Source organism: Camellia sinensis, chromosome 13 (assembly GCF_055761805.1).
Source record: "Camellia sinensis isolate YWXY chromosome 13, ASM5576180v1, whole genome shotgun sequence".
Lineage (NCBI taxonomy): Eukaryota > Viridiplantae > Streptophyta > Magnoliopsida > Ericales > Theaceae > Camellia > Camellia sinensis.
Window position 1 is genome coordinate 2,765,601 of NC_138973.1, and position 11,411 is coordinate 2,777,011.

The 11,411-nt window shown below is 36.0% G+C and overlaps 1 protein-coding gene across 1 annotated transcript; it reads right to left on the reverse strand.

Moving 5' to 3' along the window:
• Positions 1-380: 380 nt before the first annotated feature.
• On the reverse strand, positions 381-7,585 carry LOC114281955 (trimethyltridecatetraene synthase). The gene is made up of 2 exons (XM_082901226.1): positions 6,533-7,585; positions 381-1,161 (listed from the first exon to the last, which is right to left on the reverse strand). Exons 1-2 carry the CDS (start codon positions 7,436-7,438, stop codon positions 535-537), a joined length of 1,533 nt encoding a protein of 510 aa, XP_082757352.1. The 5' UTR covers positions 7,439-7,585; the 3' UTR covers positions 381-534.
• Between the last annotated feature and the right edge of the window lie 3,826 nt (positions 7,586-11,411).

An 11,411-nucleotide genomic window follows, 5' to 3' on the forward strand; every position in this document is an offset into this window, starting at 1 on the left:
TTTTTTTTCCAAGTTAAGGTTATCATGTTAAATTTCAAAAGTCATTTTTCATTGGATGATTGGTTGACTTTACTATTTGTAATTGTGATTTACAATCAAGTGCGTATTAAACAGGTCCAAGCAAATCAATTCTAATTTTCACATCAAAATACAACCAACAAAGCATCGATACTCTCCTCTTTTAGATTTTCAAATTTCCCACTTAACATGGTTTTATTGAATCTACTACAATTTAGACAATAGTGAATATCATCAACAACAAATATTACCAAGAATAAAGATACAGTAAAAATAACATTCAATTAGTACATATTAATGTGTGTTTGGAAGGAAAAAAAAATTAAATCCACACTTAACCTTTGACATAATGCACAAAGTAATTGTCTCAAAACTTAAACTTATATTCTCGAAGTTATTAGGCTAAGGTGATTAACAATACAAATGAGCTGAAAACAGAGTTTTATTGAACTACTACAGCTTAGACAATAATGCATCAACAACAAATATTACCAAGATAAAAGACACGGAAAATTATTAATTGTACAAATGAGCTGAAAGTCGAGGCTCAGCGACCACAACAATTGGAACCTTTCGATGTGTTGTCAATCCATACTCTTCTTCCATGTCTACATCTTCGGGCTTCATGTTATTGGGTAATTTCCAATTAAATCCATGCAACAAGTTAGCCAAAGTCGCTTTAACCAACTTTAGTCCAAGATTATAAGCCGGGCACATCCTTTTACCCGAACCAAAAGGCAATAGCTCAAAGTGTTGTCCCTTCACATCAATCTCTTTCCCTACGAACCTTTCTGGGTTAAACACTTCAGGTTCGTCCCAGTATTTAGGGTCTCTAGCAATGCCCCATGCGTTTATGAAAATAGTTGTTCCTTTAGGAATGTCGTAACCAGCAACATTGCAATCTTCAATGGAATAGTGTGGTGCAAGCAATGTAGCTGCAGGATGTAACCTCATAGTCTCCTTTGCAATTAAGTTAATGTAAGGAAGTTCTGGGATGTCTTTCTCTTCCACCCATCTATCTCTCCCAATGACTCTATCTAGCTCTTCTGTTGCTTTCCTCAAGAATTGTGGTTGTTTTACAAGTTCGGATATTGCCCATTCCACAGTTACGGATGAGGTATCCGTGCCACCAGCTATTGGGTCCTGAAATCAATGAAGAAAGCAAAAGAATTGTCACTAGATAAAATAGGAAAAGTACTCTACAAAAACAGAAGTCAGTTATGGAACTGAACACAATATATATAGACGAATAAGGTTTTCACAAAAAAAAACACACTAAGAGTATTAGCATCAACTTTGCTATACTAGTTTTGGGGCTATATTAGCTAGGCAATGTCGAAGAGCGTTGACAACGCCGCACACTCATTTAAGTGAGCATGCAAGGCTAAGAGTCCAACACATAACCAATAATGTAAAATACTCAAATTAAATCCTTAAATATCATAATGCTAAAAACCATACAAATAGATAATTCTTATCATATGAAATTGTCCACCAAGTCCAATAATAAAAATAATAATAATAATGATCCAAATACTTAAATCATAATCCTACTCTCGGCACTCCCACAAGTAAAAAAAAACCCTGCACAACTCTACTCCTCAGAATCTGAAAAATAAAATAAGGGTAAGCTAGACAGCCCAGTAAATAACCAACCATCACTATTAGCTGGATCAAGTATACAAAAAAAAATAGTCGATAACTAATAAATATATTTTTTGCTACCATTCAATAAATGAACAATTATTTTGTAAGATGGTTTCGTAGTTGAAAATAAACAGTGTAGCAATACATTTTAATTGAAAAGACAATGAGGTAATTCGATGAAATTTCGTTGTTCAAAATTGATGGTTCGATATTCAAATGGTTCAATGATGCAATTCACAAAACCCAAGTCTTGGTGACTACGGTCACTTAGCCCGTGACAAGGCCCAGAACCACACATAGGCCGGTGGTAAAGCCCCAAAAGAAACTAGTTTCTGTGCCAATAAATAACCCCCATTGGCTAGGGTCCAAATCATAGTCAGACTAGAGTGATATTCAAAATTCAAACAATACACAACTTTCAAATAAAACATTCGATATTTTCAGAATAAATGTTTAGTACAATTTTCAAAATAGTTTCATCAAATATTCAAATAATTTTCATAATAATATACGATGTTGTTTTATACTTGACCCATATTTTATTTTAAGAGAACATGAAGGATATAAATAAATATTTATGATTTTAAACGATTCGATAGGAATAAAAATGAACCAACAGTGATAGAGGGTTACTTACCTCAAACGCTTAGAAATAACACTCTAACACCAACTCCAAACATCCAATTCCACCACTTCAATCACACAAACCTAATAAATAAAACCTCAAATAAATTAATATTTTTTTACATGTTACAAACACCCACAAAAGCACTACTATATTATATTAATGTATTACTTTAATATCCAAGAGATCAAACCATTCAACCCAACTTTATAGCCAAACACACCTTTACCCATGATACAAAACTCCATTGTTTCTATTACCCATCCAAAGTTACACTTACACATTGCACCCAATTCTCAAAACCTAAGTAAGCACCTATAGATCTTCCAAATCCCCTTAATGCATTGATTGTTAAATTCCTCAACATAAACTTAATAATTAAAAGTAAAGACAGATTTTACCTTAACCAATGGGTGTCCCAAAATCACCAACGTGCTGCCTTCAATCCCTATTGTAGCCTCACTTGAACCTCTCTTCTCTTTTTCTTTTCTTTTTTCTTTTACCTTCTCAAACCCTAGCTGCCTATGGAGCAATTCATAGCCTCTGTTTTGTTTGTTTTCTAAGACTTAAAGCCACAATAGGTGGGCTAATTAACCTAATTTCACAAAGTTACAAAATTACCCATCTAAGTAATAGGAAATATAATGCCATCTCATAACTAATTCTTTGATATTAATAAATGACCCATATAAATTAATTTAATTACTAATCTATCCAATAAAATAATCCTACACACAACTTGGGTTTTACATTCTTCCCCTCTTAAAAGAAATTTCGTCCTCGAAATTTGACATACCTGTAGTCTCAAAAAGTTGTGGATACTTTTGTCTTATTTCATTCTCAAGTTCCCAAGTAGCTTCTCTCTCCGAGTGATTGCTCCATTGAACCTTAACGTAGTGGATGACTCGACGCCTCAAAACCTGCTCCTTCTTATCAACAATTCTTACAAGGTGTTCTTCATAGGTCAAATCCTCCTTAAACTACAACGGTGCATAATCAATCACATGATTGGGATTCGGTATATACTTCCTCAACATCAAAACATGGAAGACATTATGAACTCCAACTAGTGAAGGTGGTAGGGTAAGTCTGTAAGCTACCTCTCCAATTCGATCTAAAACCTCAAATGGTCCAATAAATCTAGGACTCAATTTACCACGAACACCAAACCTCATTACTCTTTTCATAGGAGACACATTAAGGAACACATGGTCTCCAACCCCAAACACCAAATCGCGTCTCCTATTGTCTGCATAACTTTTCTGTCTACTCTGTGCAGTGCGAAGTTACTCTCTAATAAGATTGATCTTGTCCACTGTTTGTTGCACAATCTCAGGCCCTAACAACTTTCTTTTGCCCACATCATCCCAACGAATAGGTGATCTACACTTTCGTTCATATAAAGCCTCATATGGTGCCATCTGAATGCTCGCATAATAACTATTATTATAAGAGAATTCCACTAAGGCCAAATGCTCATCCCAAGAACCTCCAAGATCATTAATACAGGCCCTCAACATGTCTTCAAGAGTCTGAATAGTTCTCTCTGACTGTCCATCACTTTGAGGATGAAAGGTCATGCTAAAATTTAAACTAGTATCCAAAGCTGTTTGCAAACTCCTCCAAAACATAGATACAAATCTGCTATCTTTATCAGACACTATGGTCACCGGAATACCATACAACTTCACAATCTCCTTGATATACAATTTTGCAAACCTCTCTAAGGAGAACCCTACCATAAAAGCTAGAAAGTGAGCGGATTTGGTCAATTGATCAACAATAACCCAAATAGCATTGTTACCACCTTAGGTCCTAGGCAACTCCATCACAAAATCCATGGTAATATATTCCCACTTCCACTTGGGAATAGGAAGAGGTTGTAACTTACCTGTAGGTCTCTGATGTTCAACTTTCACCTGTTGACATACCAAACCTTGAGCAACATACTGAGCAATTTCCCTCTTCATATTATTCCATCAAAAGTTCCTCTTCAAGTCTTTATACATTTTAGTGCTCCCTGGATGTACAGTATACCCTAAACTGTGAGCTTTTTTCAGGATTTCTCTCTTGAGCTCTAAATCATTAGGCACACACAACCTCTCTCCAAATCTCAAGGTTCCATCTTTATGCATACAAAATTCCATCTGTAGCCCTATTTCCATTTCAGCCTTAAGTTTTTGCAACTGCGGATCTTTTCCCTGAGCATCTTTAATTCTATCAATCAATGTGGGTTGAACTCTAAGGTTTGCCAACTGCACTCCATGGTTATGCCATCTAATCTTGATATTCAACCTTTGCAAGTCCTCCAAGATATGCTTTTGGTCAGTGATCAATGTAGCCAAATTACTCAGGGTCTTTCTACTCAAGGCATCAGCCACTGCATTGGCTTTTCTTGGATGATAATTGATAGTCAAATCATAGTCCTTTAATAGCTCCAACTATCGCCTTTGCCTCATATTCAATTCTTTTTGAGTGAAAATATACTTCAGACTTTTATGATCAATGAATATCTCACATTTCACCCCATACAATTAGTGCCTCTAGATTTTCAATGCAAACGCCACTGTAGCCAACTCCAAATCATGCGTAGGATAATCTGCTCATATGGCTTCAACTGCCTAGACGCATATGCCACTACCTTATCGTTCTACATCAGGACACAACCCAAGCCCATCTTTGATGCATCACTATAGATGGTAAAACCTTCATCTCCGGACGAAACTATAAGTACTAGAGCACACACTAATCGACTCTTTAGATCCTGGAAACTCTTCTCACAATCATCAGACCATTCAAATTTAACCCCTTTTTGTGTTAAACGAGTCAAAGGCATAGAAATTCGAGAAAATCTCTTAACAAACCTTCTATAATATCCTGCTAAACCCAAGACACTACGAATCAAAAATTTCACCAAATCTGAGTTAAAAAATGGCCATTTCCTGAATTTGATACTTCAGGCTCCAACGGTTCACCTTAACCAAATTTATCCCGGGACAACCGGGTGGTCGACCGGCCGGTTGACCGGTTAGGCAAAACAAATTTTTTTTTTTTTTTTTCGCGAATTGTCTGAACTTTCTGAACTTTTTTCGGGACAACCGAGGTGGTCGACCGGCCGGTTGACCGGTTAGGCAAATTTTTTTTTTTTTTTTTTTAACGGTTTGAACTTTTTTTCCTGAACTGTTTGAATCTTTTAGTGGTTGACCGGTTGGTCAACCGGCCAGGCAACCGGTTGGTTGACCGGTGTACCATTTTCAACGGTCAGTAACAGTGATTTGGTAAAATCTGTGTCTTGATCTCAGTTTGATGTCTTGTTTGCTGAATTCTCATTTTGGTATGACTTTGGTGCAACCGTTGGAGCGTGAAAAAGTGAGTTTTTCATCAAAATTTAAATCTGATGCTGGGTTTGGTTCACCGTTGGAGATGGTCTAAAACACTTGCATCAGACTAGATACAACAAAACAAATTTTGACATTGATACAGTAAATCATTGATTTTTCGAATTAAAAACAAAAAAAAAAAACTTTTGTATTTTATATTTAGGACTGGTCTGGCATGTTTGAAAAAAGTCAAAAAGTCATTATCCTATTTAAGTCACATCACCTATCTAACACATCACTTCAAACCCAACTCATATTTCATAAAAAGTCAAAGAGTACACTTATTTAAATCATCCCAAACAACCCCTTAGTTGTGTGATTGGTTTCTATTTTTATAACATAACTAGGTTGTATGTGGATAGGATGATAAAACCTTATTAGACTGGACAAAAAATGAGACAGTGAACTTCAAAATTAGAATTTTAAATGGAAATGGTACAATGCGTACTCCGTATCGTAAGAAGTTGTAAATTTTTGTGATGAAATAAATAAGTGTAGTTACAGAGAGTGTGTCGTAAGAAAATTCTTAATTACGACCTTTCACAGTTGTGTTATGAGTATTGTGATTTTAGTATTTTTTTTTTTTTTTAAGTAAAATGTAATAATTTTTTTGATAAGAAAAATTATATTATTTTGCGATATGTTAATAAACTTGTATAGTCTAATCATAAAAAGAAAACCCATATACACATTTTTAAGGATATACATAATAGACATTCGCTTTAGGAATACATACATGCCAACATTTATATGTCCACTAACCAGGACAATTTTCATGTCATTTGCAGAGCCATAAAAGCTTCAAATCTAGTTAGTAGATGAAAATATTTGTGTGCAATATGATATCTTTAAAAGAGAATACCTGTATTAACCCCTTGACACAATCACTAGTGAGTTTAACTTGAAGATTAGGATCATCAGCAAGCTTCAAAACTACATCCACAACATCTTTAGCAACAAAATCCTTATCGCCTGCCCTTCTAGCCTTATGATCATCAATCACATAATTGTGAAACTTGTCCAATTTCCTGTACAAAGCCTTCATTCGCTTCACGTAACCCTGCAAGTCCAAGAAGCTAAGCCACGGTATCCAATCTCCGATATTAAACACGCCATTAAGCAAAAACCACTCATCTACCATCTCCCGAAGTTCATCGAGCTTCACTGAGCTATCAGATTTGGATTCGCTAAAGTACTTGTCACCCAGTGCCATCCTGCTCACATTAGTAAGCATGAACCGGGCAAGATGTTCTCTAAGGGCAACTTCCTTCCCCGAGAGGGCATAAAGGCGCGAAATAAGAGCGTGCAATTCCTCAACTCGGATATATTCATAGGTGTCGAGTTGCTTAGGGCTAAATAGCTCGTTGAGGTAGATTTTGCGTGCCTGGCGCCAGTATGGCCCGTAAGGCGCCCACGTCATGTCGCAAAAGTTATAGCTAGTGTACTTGCCAGCAGCGGTTGCAGGGCGGGAAGCAAAAGTTTTACCATGAGTTTTTAGGAATTGTTTCGCCATTTCCGGGGATGAGGCCACCACAACGGGGAAGGAACCGAATTTAAGTTGCATGATTTCGCCGTACTTTTTGGATAACAGGTGGAAGGATTGGTGGGGTTTGGAACCAACTAGGTTTAGGTTGCCGATGATCGGCCATGGTTTTGGACCCGGTGGAAGTTCTTTTTGGCGACGGTGGCCGAGATTGATGAGTTTTGAGAGGAGGGTTAATGTAGCTAGCCATGCTAGGGCTAGAACAGCCCAAGGAGGAGCAACCATTATTGATGATACTAGTTGTGATTATGAAAGTTTGTGGATACCAAGCAATTTATATATAGAGATAATCATGGAACAAAAAACTTTTGATGATCATACACACAGACTATTCAAAGTTCAATACTACTACGGCTTTAGTAAATGATTTCCATTTTGGACTATTAAGAATGTGATCTTTTGTTAATTCTTTTCTTTTGGGGATAATTGCGGAAAAAGTGGTAACAATACAAAAAAAAACTTATGACATTTCGCAATCATTTTTCTCTTTTAGTTTTTACTCTACTTTTTTGTTTTAATAAAAGTGAAATTAGTTTCAAATTTTTTAATTTTTTTAGAAATGCAAAAAAGGTGTTTTATTTTGTTTCCAAAACAAATTTCACTCACTGTTCCCTCCCTCCAACACCCACCGCTCAACCATCAGCAACCCTTTGGTGATCTCCGACTATCTTCTAATAATTTATGGCCACCACCTTATGATATTGCAGTCACTCTGTCAGCCACCTCTCATCACCTTCCACCGCCGACTACCGCATAACAACTCACCAGATATATCTTTTTTTTTATTATTTTTAAAATATTTATGTATACACAAATTTTTGTTTTTTGTTTTTTTAAACTGATAAAGTTATCAAAGGAGAAACTATATACGTACAGAAAGTCTCGAAAGTGAAAAGAAGTTACCACTTGGTATTGAAAATTGACCCACTATTGCAAATATCTCTTAACCTAATTTATCACAAATTTGACCACCAAAACATCTTATAACCAAACAGCATATAATTTATAGTAATTAAAATCACAAATCATTGTAATTGTGTGGGCATTTGAGGTTTTTTTTTTTTTTTTTTTTTTTGACCTTTTAGATCTTTGATTTTTTTAATAAATTTTTTAGTTAATACGTTTGGAAAGTAACAAAAAATTTGATTCTTTCTTAATGAAAATTTTAAATATTTAAATTTTTAACTGATGACAAACAGTAAGGGTGTGTTTGGTAACGTTTACGTTTTCAGTTTATATTTACAAAAATTTTATAAACTGGTTTTTGTTTATTTTTTGTTTATTTTTAGAAAAACATAAACTACAAACACGTTTGGTAATTGACAAAATGTTTAAAAAAATTTAAAAATATAAAAAATAGTGAAAAATGGCAAGTGGTGGCAAGTGGCGGCGAAAGACGGTGGTGGAAAGTGGTAACGGTGGGTGGTGGGTAGCTGGTGGTGATGGGTGGTGGCGGGTGGGTGGTGGTGGTAGGTGGGTGGGTGACGGTGGCGAGTGGTGGGTGGTAGTTAGTAGGTGGTGGTGGTGGTGGTGGTGGTGGCGGATGGTGAGTGGTGGTGGCAGGTGGGTGGCAGATGGCGGGTGCTGGTGGGTGGTGGTGGCGGATAGGTGGCGGGTGGGTGGGTGACAGTGGCGGGTGGGGGTGGTAGCGAGTGGGTGGCGGTGGCGGGTGATGGTGGCAAGTGAGTGGCGGATGGCGGTGGCAAGTGAGTGGCGGATGGCGGGTGGTGGTGGATGGGTGGGTGGGTGACGGTGGCGGGTGGTAGCGAATGGGTGGTGGGTGGTGGTGGCAGGTGGGTGGCGGATAGCGGGTGGTAGTGGATGGTGGCGGGTGGTGGTGGTGGTGGTGGGTGGGTGGGTGACGATAACGGGTGGTAGGTGGTAGCAAGTGGGTGGTGGTGGGTAGGTGGCGGGTGGGTGGGTGGCAGGTGGTTGGTGGTGGTGGGTAGTGGTGGGTGGTGAGTGGTGGTGGCAAGTAGGTGGCGGGTGGTGGTAGCGGGCGGTGGATGGTAGTGGCGGGTGGTGGATGGTGGCGGGTGGATGGCAGGTGGGTAGTGGGTGGTGGTGGTGGTGGCGGCGACGGCGAGTGGGTGGTGGCCGGTGGGTGGTGGCGGCGGGTGGGTGGTGAGTGGTGGTGGCAGGTGATGGTGGGGGTAGGTGGTGGTGGCGGAAGACGGTGGTGGAAAATGGTGGCGGGTGGGGGCTAGTGTTGGGTGGTAAAAAAAAAAAAAAATTGAAAACTCAAAACGAAAACACATTTTTTATGTTTTCATTTTTTGGCCAAATTTATAAACTGAGACCACTGATTTATAAATCAAAAATTTTACCAAACAAGTTTTTATTTGAGTTTTTAAAATTTTTATAAATATAAACAGAAAACTGAAAACGTAAGTGTTACCAAACGGCACCTAATTTTTTGATTTTTTAAATGACAAATTGGCTTTTTTCTTTGGTTGCCAAACAACCTATGTCCTAGAATTTTTTCTAATTTGAGATATTTTGTGAAGGAAACATATTGTCTCCGGTCCATGAGTCCGAACCGTTAATGATATGAAAATATTCATTTTGTCTGACTTTTCATGTTATCATTCTTTAAAAAATTAAATTTATTTAATAATTATAACAGAACTTGTAATAAACTTTACGAATCCAAACAAGACCTCCAATCCATATGGAGATTGAAGGGCTGCTAGCCCTTTTGAGAACATGTGTGGAAAAAGCATGTAAACAAACTAAATTTGGCTTAGAAGGAAAAATATGTATTGATTGAGAGTAGACAGATATAATATGTCATCATGTCACATTCTCCTATCTAAAAATTATTGTTTGGTTTGTTTTATTTATTTTTTTATATTTTTTTCTTTATATATGAATAAAAATGTAAAGTATTTTTGAAAATATCTATATGTAAAAATAAAAATAAAAACACTAAAGAAAAAAAATATGAAATTTGCTGGCTTTATAGGTTTTTCTTTTGGCATTTTAATTTGTACTATATTATCAAAATCATATTTATTGTTTATTTTATAGAAAAATTAATTTTACAAACAAAAAATGAAATATCATTGATTTAATTTAAAAGTGAAATTTTAATAAAATAAGAAGATAATAAAAAATTAATTGAAAAAAGCATCTATTTCGAAACAGCGAAATTTCAAACAAACCATGCCATATTGTCTCTGCTTTCACCGCAAAATTCCAAACAAATCAGGTCATGTTGTCATTGCACCCTAATTTTCTTTTCTTTTTTCGAAGCTTATCGGGTTATTCCCTTAATATAAAAAATAAAAAATTTACAAAAAAATAAAAAATAAAAATTTATTGAATTTTTGAAGTGGGTACATCAGAATGAACAAGACCCAGATGATCCATTATAGTAATAATTTCATTAGTATATTTTTGTAAGTTTTTTTTTATACATAATTTGATCATACAATAAAAACATAATACATTCCAAGAAATCACAGTTTATTCAACTCCTCCATCATTTCCCTCAGTAAACAAACAAACAAATGAGTGGTCGTCATGCTATATAATGCTACCCCTTAGCAATACCCTATAAAACAAAAGAAAGTGTCACAAACTTTATGGATAAAAATAGAGACTCTCTTGTGTTAAAACTTATAGTAATGGTACGGATCATAAAAAGTCTTTCATGAAAATGATAATAAAAGATTTGTCATCTTTGGATTATATTTAAAATATAATACCACACATTAATCAAGGTAATCTAAAAATTATAAATCTTTCATAATTATTTTCATAAAAAAAATTTCATAATTCCTAACATTTCTCTAAAACTTAGGCCAAGTTTGGGAAGACTAAATAAGTGTACTTTTTGAATTTTTATGAAATATGAATTGGGTTTGGATTGGGTTTGAAAGGATGTGTTAGAGAAGTGATGTGACTTAAATAAGATGATGTGATTTAAATAGAATATAATTTTTTAAATTTTTTAAGAACCGCCAAACTTGACCTTAATATGATGGATGTGTGATCTTTGACACTGACTTTTCCATTTTGCCCGAAATATCAGGAATGTAATAAGTATGGTCACAGAATTATTGGCCATCCACACTAGACAGGTACTGGAATGGGATTATTTATCTTTTTCTTATTGAAAATAACTCGTGTTACATTAATTTCACTCTCCTTCTCTAAATGCATATCACTTTCAATCCAAGCTTTAGTATCTAAT

Coding starts and splice junctions, on each gene's coding strand:
- LOC114281955 (XM_082901226.1), bottom strand. CDS start 7,438: ATGGTTGCTCCTCCTTGGGCTGTTCTAGCCCTAGCATGGCTAGCTACA. Junction 1,162..6,532: donor GTGTCAAGGGGTTAATACAG/GTATTCTCTTTT, acceptor CATTGATTTCAG/GACCCAATAGCTGGTGGCAC.